At 39.4% G+C, this 12,268-nt stretch overlaps 1 protein-coding gene across 1 annotated transcript in view; it reads right to left on the minus strand.

Annotated features, from left to right (window-relative positions):
* Positions 1-7,088, minus strand: part of SELP (selectin P (granule membrane protein 140kDa, antigen CD62)) — a 133,713-nt gene extending 126,625 nt beyond the window's left edge. Inside the window, exons 1-2 of the mRNA XM_006872655.1 lie at positions 7,072-7,088; positions 3,135-3,153 (exon numbers count right to left, since the gene is read on the minus strand). Coding sequence (XP_006872717.1) covers positions 3,135-3,153; positions 7,072-7,088 — 36 coding nt within the window. The remainder of the gene's footprint in view (positions 1-3,134; positions 3,154-7,071) is intronic.
* Between the last annotated feature and the right edge of the window lie 5,180 nt (positions 7,089-12,268).

Below are 12,268 nucleotides of genomic sequence, written 5' to 3' on the forward strand. Positions count from 1 at the left end.
TTGCCAGAACCGACTCCATGGCATTTATCATCAACCACAACAGACTACCTCTCTTGCTTCTCTCTACTCACCTCATTTCTATTCATCCTTCAAAACCAACCCAGGTTCCACTGGCTTCAGTCAAAATGGTTTTTACTTTTTCCACTACCAGAATTCATTTGCCTCCTGTATTGCCCTACATTTTCTATCTTCCTGTCTTTACTCTCCAACTAAATCATAATCTCCCTGAGTTCAAGGACAAAGATTTATTCCTCTTAGTGTCCCAGTCAATCTTAGTATTGTTCCAACACAAAGGTATTCAATAAATAACTATTGATTCATTCATTGTAACTTAATTACGTTTAATATTGATTCATTAAACTTAATATGGCAATTCGCTTAATGTGGTAATTAACATCATGATGAATCTCTTCCTGCTAGCCATTCTTCACATTCCCCAAGGACGTCTACCAACATTTGAATTGATCTACTTCCATTTAGTGGCAATTAAAACACAGGTGGTTCCTGTGACCAAATAATAGCTCTGGGTAGATTGTGGCAGAAAAGACTTTCACTCAGTGAGTGTAGGGGTGGATTACTCTGACAATGAGTGGGTGTGAACATGAAAGAAATCTTTGTATCTTGTGGGTTTCCTTCCCACAGAGAAAGTCCAAAGAAGAGTCTAAGATCCTCAAGTATATAAGTAAAGAGAAGAGAATGCAATAAAATAAAATAGAGTAATAATTTTGAAAACTGTTGATTTCATGTCCCTAATTCAGTTACCACTTAACTCTCTCCTTTCCTTCAAAGTTGAGCTTTTTGAAAGAGGTAACTCCAGGTTCTGCCTCTGCTTTCCAATCCTCACTAGACCCGAGTCATTTGACTTCTGTCACTGCCTCTATACTGAAAATGGTCTCCCCACTAATACCCTTGTGATACCCAATGGAAACAGATTGATTCTCCTAGCAGCATTTGAAACCCTGTCTGTTCCCTTCTTTCCTTACTAGTTACAAAACCATACTCACCTACCTCATTTTCCTTCTACCTCTTTGGCAGTCTGCTTTCTTTCTCCTTTTTTAGTCCACTTGGTAGATATGGATGTTCCTCAGGTCCCACCTTCTCTCCCAGGTCCTCTTCCATTCTCTTACCCCATGCTGTCTGGAAGACCAAGCCTACTCCCTTGGCAGCAGTTAAGTTCCTGTCTTGTGAGGGCCTCTATATATCTAACTCAAAAGGGCAGATAGACCCAGTGGATTGTGGATGAACCACAGATGCTTTAAGTTCAACATAGACAAAACTGAACTCATGATCCTCACCTCCAAAATTTCTCATTCTTTTTTGATCCCTTCCCAGTAAATGTTACCACTACCAACCAGATCCCATGTAAGAATTGTAGCAACTTCTTGAATCTTCTTTCTCTTAGTCAATAAATAATCATAGTCCATTGATATTGCCTCCTATTAGCCCATAGACCCATCCTCACTGCTATTTCTCTAGGTGGGCACCATCAGTTTCAGCCTAAATAACTTCAAATGCCTCCAAAATCATTCTCCTTGTCTCCAATCTCACCCATTTCCCGTGTATGTTATGCAGTCATCTCATAAAACACAAATTTAATTATGACATCTGCTTAAACCCACTTAGTAATACCCCCAAAGATTTCAAGATAAAGCCCATGCTTCTTATTGTTGTTAAATGCCATTGAGTTGATTATAACCCATAGTGACCCTGTACAGGGTTTCCAAGGAGCAGCTGGTGAACTTGAACAGCCGATCATGTGGTTCAAAGTGACTTTGCAGTCCAGCGTATTAACCCACAACGCTACACCAGTGCCCCTTAATGTGGCATAGAATTACTTTATGATCTTGCCTCTGCTGCCTTTATTTCTCCCAGTTTCTCTTTTGCACACTAAGCTGAAGCCCACTGAACTAGTAAGAGATGCTCAGTAAAAAGTTAGATCTGGTTGGTTGGTTTGTTGTCAAGCACCCAACCTTCTCAGGGACATCGCACTTCAATTCCAGTAATTTCAAAGGAGCTCAGATGTCCATCTCGGTACTTCTGTATGTCACCAAGGTCTCATTTTCCATAGTAATTTTTATTAGCACTACCCTACCTAAAATTTCAAAGCAAGTCACTAAACCCCAAGTTTGCCATCTTCATTCCTGCCAGATGGAACATTCACTTCCATACACCTGCATCTCTTTTCAGCATTATTTCTTCTTCTAACTGAAGAAACATGAGCTTCAAAATCAAGCTTTTAAAAATGTCTTTTTGAAGAAACTATAGGAACCTCTGGGTGGCACAAATGGCTAAATGCTTGACTACAAGCCAGAAGGTTGGTGGCTTGAACGCACTCACAGGTACCTCAGAATATAGACCTGAGGTTAATCTGCTTCCAACAGCTTACAGCACAGAAGCCCTTACAGAGTAATTTCTACTCTCATACACACAGGGTTACCCTGAGTTGAAATAGATTAGATGGCAACTAGCAACAACAACAAACTAGTCTATTCTGAAGGTTAATGCTTATCACAGCAGAAGGTGTTTAGCCTCTTATGCAGGCACTGAGGGTCTAGGGTATGGCCTGAATCTTCTTCGGGTTTGGAATATGCTAGTTTCCTAATAAATCTTTGAATTGCTTGCTTCATCAATACAGTTGTTGTTATTAAGTGCCACTGAGTCAGTTCTGATTCATAGTGACACTATATAGGGTTTCCAAGGAGTGACTGGTGAGTTGGAACCATCAATCTTGAGGTTAGCAGTCCAGTGCTTATCCTACAGTGCCACACCAAGACTCTAATTATTACAGTAGTTATGTCTTTAAGTTCAGCCAGGCCAAGAAGAAATGCATCACAATCATTCCAAACATCAAAGAAAATTCAGAGACAATTACACAGTTTTTATTCCTTTACCTAAACATCCCTTCCCTACTAGGCAATGCTTATTCATTTGGTCATTGAGCCCCTTAACACTAAAAATCACAGTTTCTAAAGGAAGCTGGTAGATTTCTCACTTTATCTAGAAAGTTCATTTGGACAAGAACCTTGAAAGGAATGTAGCAAATCATGCAAATGTGCCTAGCTATAACAGAAAGGATCTTAGTAAGGTAGAGAATGGATCAACAGATGTGTAAAGTCCTCTCTGATAAAACTTACCTTTGCTGAGACTTCTTGCCTGGAAAAAGAGATCGAGAGAGAAATGAAAATTAAGAAATGTCATCAGCAAAAGATAAGCAAATTTTAATTTTTTTAAGTAAGGGAGACAGGAGATTCCCACCCTCAAAACCATCTTTTGAAGTTAACTTGCATTTGTTATACAAATCCCATCTAAGTCTAGGTGGATATGAGGCTCTGGTTTAATCTTCTAATTCAAACAATGGTAGATCATCAGAACAGACCTATTGATGCAGAGGCCAACTTCTCAGAGTCCAGTTCTATTGTGGGTCCTGCTCATAAAGACAGACGTCTAGGTGGTCAGACCCAATATGCCCATTTATTTGCATAACTCTTCCTGACCTGCCATCTCATGCTACCTGCCAATTCTTCCCTAAAAGACTTAGCTGTTAGAACTATAAGAACATATGTCATTAAGTCACACAGTATCTTCTCTATGGGAATTCACAAGAATTTCCCTGGTCTTAGTGGTAGGAATTGCACAGCCTCATCTGAGTAAATGATGGGGTATTTTTTTTTTTTTTTTTGTCTTAAAATTACAGTGAGTACCCTCATTAATTAAGGAGCTCTGGTAGCATAGTGGTTACGAATCAGGCTGCGAACCTTAAGGTCAGCAGTTGGAAACTACCAGCTGTTCCACAGGAGAAAGATGAGACTTTCTGTTCCCGTAAAGATTTACAGCCTCAGAAACCCTGTACAGGGTTGCTATGAGTCGGAACCGACTCCACGGCACATAACAACAACCACCACTACCCTCATTAGTTATGTCTCTTCTTTTCACTGGCTGTAAGGAAACTCAGAGACTGATCTGAGGCCCTCTGCTGTATAGGATTTTGTGACACATGTTTTAGGGTCCTAACTTCACTCCTGGCTATTATTTTTGTAGCCTAAACTTTTACCCCATCACTAGTCTGTCAGTTAGCATACTGTGGCAGCTGTGTTACTGTGATTCGGGCAGCTTCGCTGCTGGTATTTTAAATACTGACTGGGTTACCCATGGGACACGTTTCAGTGGAGGTTCCAGACTAAAACCAACTTCCAGCTGTTGTTAAATGCCATAGAGCCGGTTCTGACTTATAATGACCCTGTATAGGGTTTCTGAGGAGGAGCAGCTGGTGAGTTTGAACCGCCAACCTTGCAGTTAAAACCGACCTTGAGGTCAAGTGCCAACCTATGGCACCCCGAAAAATACAAACCCACTGCCATTGAGTTGAATCTGACTCCACACCAGGAAGAAAGAAGGCAGACCATTTCTGAGTGGTGAGTTACCGAAACCCTCATGAATGATGATAGAACATTGTCTGATACACTGCCTGAAGATGGACCCCTCAGGCTGGAAGATACTCAAAATATGACTGGGGAAGAACTGCACCCTTAAAGAAGAGTTCGCCTTAATGGTGTAAATGGAACAAAGCTTTTGAGATCTTCATTAGCTGATGTGGCACAACTCAAAATGGGAAGAAACAGCTATAAATATCCACTAATAATCAGAATATGGAATGTACTAAGTATGAATCTAGGAAAATTGTTAATTGTTCAAATGAAACAGAACACATAAACATCATTATCCTGGATATTAGTGAGTTAAAATGGATCGGTATTGGCCATCTTAAATCATACAATCATATGGTTTACTATGCCAGTAGTGACAAATTGAAGAGGAATGGCTTCACATTCATCATCCAAAAGAGCATTCCAAGATCTATCTTGAAGTATGGTGCTGTTTGTGATAAGATAATATTCACAGACCTACAAGCAAGACCTGTTAATACCACTATAATGCAAATTTACACACCAATCCCTATGCCAGTGATGATAAAACTGAAGAATTCTACCAACTTCTTCAGTCTGAAATTGATCAAACATGAAATCAAGGTGTACTGATCATTATTGGTCATAGTAATGCAAAGGTTGGGAACAAAGAGGAAGGATCAGTAGTTGGAAAATATGATTTTGGTAATAGAAATGATGCAGGAGATCTCATGACAGAATTGCATGACCAAAAGGTCTTCATTGCAAATATCTTTTTTCAGCAACTTAAAAGATGACTATATATGTGGACCTTACCAGATGGAGGAATCAAATTCACTACATCTGTGGGAAGAGATGATGGAGAAGCTCATATGCAAGTTCAGGCTGAAGCTGAAGAAAATTAAAATAAGTTCACAAGAGTCTAAATATGACCTTAAATATTTGTTGTGTTGTTGTTGTTCTTAAGCGCCGTCAAGTCAGTCCCAACTCATATAAACCTTGTATAAGGTTTCTGAGGAGTGGCTGATAAGTTTGAACCACCAATCTTATAGTTCAAACTGACCTTGCAGTCCAGTGCTTATTCTACAGCACTACACAGACATTAAATATGTTCCACCTGAATTTAGAGACCATCTCAAGAATAGATTTAATATATTAAACACTCTTAACCAAAAACCAGAAGAGTTGTAGGATGACATCAAGAACTTTATACAGGCTGTAAAGATTTGTTCCCTTTTTTGAGCTACTGCATCCATAAATGTAGGTCAAGTTCATCAAATTGCATCAGATTGCTCTTTCTTTCCCCTTCTTTCTTCTTCTAGTTAAGCTCTGATCATCCAGTCATTGAGCCCCTCCATACACAGAGTAGACAAGTATGGGCAACTTGGACATTGGCTGTCCAAAATGGGGGTGGGGGGGACTACAAAGGCAAGAAGTGACTGGCATACAAGCTTCCAAGAGGGAACCTAGAGCGAGAAGGCATGGAGGAAGGTAGAATCTCCACTAAGTAGTATCTAATCAGTCTAGGCGGGACTGATTGAAGGAAATGCGGATAGGTCTCTTGGGATACAAGGGTGAATAATTGTTACCAGGACTGATTGTGAAGGTTGTAAATGCAAAAGTAGACATTTTGTGGCAAGGAGGGGAGTGATTAACTTTGCAGGCTAGGAGCGGAGTTCCCTGGAACCATGAAGGGACAAGAGTGGAGAGTGGAACCCTACCCAGAGAGGCAGTGATCCCCGAGATGGAGCAGCTGGGGACTCAGGACCCTGGGAGGGAGAGGGGCTCTGTACTGACAACCAGCAGGGGACAGAGGGGGGAAGCAGACTTAGGATTTACCCTTTCATTGATTGGTGATGCATGGAGGGGATTGTAACCATGGCAATGAAACAATATATGATAGGATGAATGTAAAACTGATGTTCTCCCATGTAAACTGTCACATAATTCACAATAAAACTTTAAAAAATAAAAAACCTTATACATGAAGAAAATAAAAGGTTTTTTTTTTAATGTAGGAAAGTAAAACCAAATTGGATATCAGGAAAAACTCTGAAACTTACTCTTGAGCATGCAGAAGCCAAAACAAATGGAAGGAATGAGAAAGTGAAAGATCTAAACAGAAAATTCCAAAGGCTGACTTGAGAAGACACAGTCTCATAATGAAATGGGCAAAGACCTGAAATTAGAAAGTCAAAAGGAAAGAACATGCTCAACATTTCTCAACATTTGCTCAACAAGCAAAACATTTTCAAACTGAAAAAACTCAAGAAAAAGCACAAACCTTGACTTGAAATATTGAAGGATTCTATGGGCAAGAAGCAGTCAGAAATCAAGTGATGATGCATTGCATTTGGCAAATCTGCTGCAAAAGACCTCTTTAAAGCGTTAAAGATCAAAGATGTCAGTTTGAGGACTGAGGTGTGTCTGACCATGGTATTTTCAATAGATTAATATACATGTGAAAGTTGGATAATGAATAAGGAAGATTGCAGAAAAATTGATGCATTCGAATTACGGTTTTGGAAAATAATATTGAAATTACCATGGACTGTCAGAAGAACAAACAACTATCTTGGAAAAAGTGTAGCCGGAATGATCCCCAGATACAAAGATGATAAGACTTCACCTCTCATTCTTTGGACATGTTGTTAGGAGGGATCAGTACCTGGAGCGGATCTTCATGCTTGATAAAGTGAAGGAGTAGCAATAAGAGGAAGACCCCCAATATGATGGATTCACAACAATGGACTCATTAACAACTGTGAGGATGGCACAGGACTGGGCAGTCTTTTGTTATGTTGCACATAGAGTTGCTATGATTTGAAGCCACCAACTCGACATTACCTAACAATAAGAAGCTTTTACCTTCTTTTCTTTCATATTAATTTTAATTTGCTATTTTGAATAAAAGGAGCCCTAGTGGTGTAGTGGGTTAAGCATTGGGCTGCTAATTGAAGGTTACCAGTTCAAACCCACCAACTGCTTCTCAGAAGAAAGATGAAGTTGTCCACCCCCTAAAACATTTACAGTCCCTAAACCATGTGGAGCAGTTCTAGTCTATTCCATAGGGTCAGAGTCAACTTGATGGCAGTAAAGTTGAATATATTTCCTAAACTCTTAATCTTCTTTTAGAAAAATACTACAATATTAGTAAGTGGATAAGTGAATGAATTGCAGAGTTTAACTCCAGAGGAAATGAAAGCAAAAAGAGAGAGACAGAGAGAACTTTGAGAAGACAGTGTAATTTGGAGGCAAATACCAAGCTAAAACACATTCACTGTCATCGAGTTGAGTCTGACTCTTAGTGACCCTGGAGGACAGTGTAGATTCTAACTGTTCCATAGGGTTTCCAAGGCTGTCAATCTCTATGGGAGCCGACAACTTAATCTTTCTGTTGCAGAGAAGCTGGTGAGGTGGGTTTGAACCCCTGACCTTATGGTTAACAGCCCAATAGTAAACTCACAGCACCGGCAGTGCTTCTTGACTATAACGTAGAGCTCCAGAATCATCTGAGCCAAGTTCAAGTTCTGTTTGCAGCATGTCTTTGAACAGATATTTATTCTCTCTGAACCACAATTTCTTCATCTGTAAAAGAATATAATTGTGTCTTCCTCATTGGGTTGATAAAACTACTAAATAAGAAAATGTTGTTAAGTGCCATTGAGTCGGTTGTGATTCATAGTGACCCTCTATAGGTTTTCTGAGGAGCAGCTGGTGCATTCAAACTGCCCACATTGCGGTTCAAACCAACCTCGCAGTCAAGTGCTTATTCTAGGGTGCCACACCAGGACTCCTTATTATTTAAGCCACAGTCCAATACTTGGTGCTCAATTATTGTTTGAAATCTTTCCAGTGTTAGCAATTGAGGCCCTGGTATGAAATTGGTAGGAAAAATACTGGACAGCTAACCACAAGGCCAGTGATTCAAACCCACCAACTACTCCCCGAAAAGCCTATGCATGGTCACTAAGAGTCAGAACTGAAGCGATAACACTTAGATAAAACAACAGAGCAATGACTTTTTAAATCTCTCTTCCAAAATTTAGCCTATTGATGTCATGGGCCGTATACATTTGAGCAAGGAGAATCAAATCTGAACTAATTTCAGTTCCCATTTGTGTATCTTCCTATAAATATATTTTTCTTTTAGGAACAATGAAACACACAGCAATAAATGAGTAACAGTCTGTCCCCACTAAGAGGGTTTATTTTGGTGGTGGCGGGGGAGAAGAACTAAAGGCGCAAGTTTTAGTTTCTCAAAGTTTTAGTTTCTGCTCAGTTTCGTGTCCTATTCTAAACCAGTATGGCGTTTAGGTGAACAATTCTTCCAACCAAGGAAAGAACGGAATTCTATTCATCAGAAGGCCAGTGGTTTTAGTACATACAATTGGATTTTTGACTTTGACTCCTGTTGATATGGACAAAGAATTTACATTTTGACTACTAAAAAAAGACACTGACTCCACGGCACACCACCACCACCACCACTAATAAGGAAGGAGCCCTGGTGCGGAGCTGTGGGATAATGCACTAGACAGCAAGGTCGGTTTGAACTGAAAGGTTCAAATTCACCAGTCGGTCCTTGGAAACCCTATACAGGGTTGCTATGCGTAGGAACCAACTCTATAGCCCTTAGCTACAACAACAGCTAGAAAGAAGTCTCACGCACACAATGGGTTAGGCTTTGGGTTGCTAATTATAAGGTCCATGATTCAAACCTACAAGTCACTCTGCTAGAGAAAGATGAGGCTAGCTGCTCTCATAAAGATATACAGTCTTGGAACTCCTACATAGAGTTGCTATGAATCAGAAGCAACTCAATGGCAGTAGATTTAGTTGGATTTGTTGTTGTTGTTTTACCAACCTAAAGGTTGATGGTTCACAGAAAAAATGCCTGGCAATCTGTTTCTAAAACAAAATTGCAGCAAGGAAACTCTATGGAGCAGTTCTACTCTTTAACACATAGGGTTACCGTGTGCTGGAACCGACTACACAGCAATTTTTGTTGTTTTTTTAAATAGGTTTTTTTGGCTTATCACATCATTGCCACGAAGTTTCTGAAACCCTTTCATATGCAGCTTTATTGTTTTTGACTTATATTTCTGCAAATGCATCTTTTACATTTTGTATTAGAAAAGTTATGGGGGAGTTAGCCTGGGAAACTATTTCCTGTTTCTAACATTATCTCTGCAGGAAAAAGAATCTTCATGTTTCAAAGGACCAGTCTAACAACTAGTTTTAGAAACATAAAGTCTTGGTGAGTTGGCTAAAAGCATGTTGGGAGACGTTTTACAAGTGAAGACTAAATGTTACAGTCAGATGCTCTGACTTTCCGGGCTCTGGTCTCATTGTTGGCATAACTGTAATTAGACTCACTGCCCATTATCTGTTTCCTGTTTGCCCCACACTGATTCCCACAGTAGGGGCATGCAAGTTTTCAAGTTATCAGTTTGAGATCTTGTACAGAAATGACTCCAAAATTTAAAAACAACCTCACTGCTTTTCTCACCACTGGTTACACATCAGGGTTCACCAGCTAACCGTCACTAAATTCACATGACATTGATTCTATTCCTTCTCTATTCAAAATACAATGACACTAGTCAGATCAGATCGGCACACTGGACTAATCCACCATTTGACATCACAAGGGCAGCATTTACCCAAGCACAAAGTTCAGAAGGGCTAGGAAAGGAGGAATGAAAACAGGGAGGAAGTGGGATCAGTGATGTTACATTGTGGCAATTGCGATCAATGAGAAGAAACAAAATGTGTAGGAATTTTTTAGTGTAAAACTGGTTTACTCAGTAAACCTTCACCCAATTCGCACTAAAAAGTTTTGTTTTTTTAATTTCTTAAACAATTTTGCAGTTTTGGGAATAAATATCCTCCTTACAAAAGTAGCTAAATTCCCAAGTCCTTGAAGATTACCTGGTAACAGCCACTTTATCTCAGAGGGCAGTGTATAATTTCCCATTCTGTTCTCCAACCCCTCCACCATTCTGCAGTCACCACAAGGGAGGAGGAAAGAAAGGATGACTGATGCCAGGCTTCAGAGGCACATGGGCAAGGAGAATCAACAGTGAGAGAAAGATGTCGTTCTACTTTTGCCTTAGTACAGTGTTCACGTATTTGCTATTGGGCACTATGTAGTAGACTCTGAGCTCCCATAGGCTTTTCTTGGCTGTAGTCTTTAAGTAGCATATCACAGGTTTTTCTCTTTAGAAAACTGCAGAGTGGCTGGGTGGGTGTGAACTGTCAACCTTTCAGTTAGCAGCTGAGTGCTTAACCTTGGTACCACCAGTGCTCCTTCTTAGTACGTTAAAATATAAGAGAGTTGGTCCAACATTAGCAAAGTTCTAACATTAGGAACAGAGATATTTTAACTGCTCAGTGCAATGAAAGTTCTCCCAGATTGACAGTGTTGTTTTTCTGGATTGTCTAGAAAACTAACCTACCACCTCCATTCTTTAACCTTTAGGATGAAAGATGAGACTGTAATGGAAGACAATTAAGGATTTATAGACAATATTACTATAATTGCCAATGTGAGTGGGGAGCAGAATACACATTAATTTGATGGGAGTAAAATTATTCTCATTAACTGATTCCATGAAAACACAGGGTAGAGCAAGTGGTTGTAAATTATCTTGAGATCATCTCTGGCCCTAGAACTTAAAGCGTTAATGTGTTAAAAAGCTCCCTAACATACATGGGCCTACAGAGAAGACCAATTAATACCACTATTATTCAAATTTATGTACCAACCACTAAAGTCAGTGAAGATGAAATAGAAGAATTCTATCAGCTTCTTCAATCTGAAATTGATCAAACATGCAATCAAGTTGTATCGATCATTACAGGTCATTGGAACACAAAGGTTGGGTACAAAGAGGAAGGATCAGTAGTTTGGAAAACATGGCCTTGGTAATAGAAATGATGCTGGAGATCGCATGATAGAATTCTGCAAAGTCAATGATTTATTCATTGCAAATATCTTCTTCAGACGGCATAAGACACGATTATACACATGGACCTCACCAGATGGAATACATAGAAATCAAATTGACTACATCTACAAAAAGAGACGATGGAAAAGTTCCATATCATCAGTCAAAACAAGGCCAGGGGCAGATTGTGGAACAGACCATCAAGTGCTCATATGCAAATTGAAACTGAAGCTGAAGAAAATGAAAACAAGTCCATGAGAGCAAAAATATGACCTTGAATATATCCCACCTGAATTTAGAGATCATCTGAAGAACAGATTTGAAACATTAAACACAAAAGACTGAAGACCAGAAGAGTTGTGGGATGACATCAAGAACATCATACAGAAAGAAAGCAAAATGTCATTAAGAAGATAAGAAAGAAGATCAAAAAGGATGTCAGAAGAAACATTGAAACTTTTTTAGCACAGAGATGCTAAAGCAAATGGAAGAAATGAGGAGGTCCAAGAGCTGAACAGGAAATTTCAAAGGTCAGCTGGAGAAGATAAAGTCAAATATTACAACAAAATGTGCAAAGATCTAGAGTCAGAAAACCAAAAAGGAAGAACACGCTTAGCATTTCTCAAACTGGGGGAACTGAAGAAAAAAAATCAAGCTTCTACTTATGTTACTGAAGGATTCTCTGGGCAAATTATTGAATGATGCAGAAAACATCAAAAGAAGATGGAAGGAATTACACAGAGTCACTGTATCAAAAGGAAATGGCTAATGTTCAACAGTTTCAAAAGGTAGCACATGACCAAGAACCAATGATACTGAAGGAAGAAGTCCAAGGTGCATTGAAGGAATTGGCAAAGAACAAGGCACCAGGAATTGATGGAATAAAAATTGAAATATTTCAAGAAAGTGAGG

This window comes from Chrysochloris asiatica, unplaced genomic scaffold (genome assembly GCF_000296735.1).
Source record: "Chrysochloris asiatica unplaced genomic scaffold, ChrAsi1.0 scaffold00207, whole genome shotgun sequence".
NCBI classification, from domain to species: Eukaryota; Metazoa; Chordata; class Mammalia; order Afrosoricida; family Chrysochloridae; genus Chrysochloris; species Chrysochloris asiatica.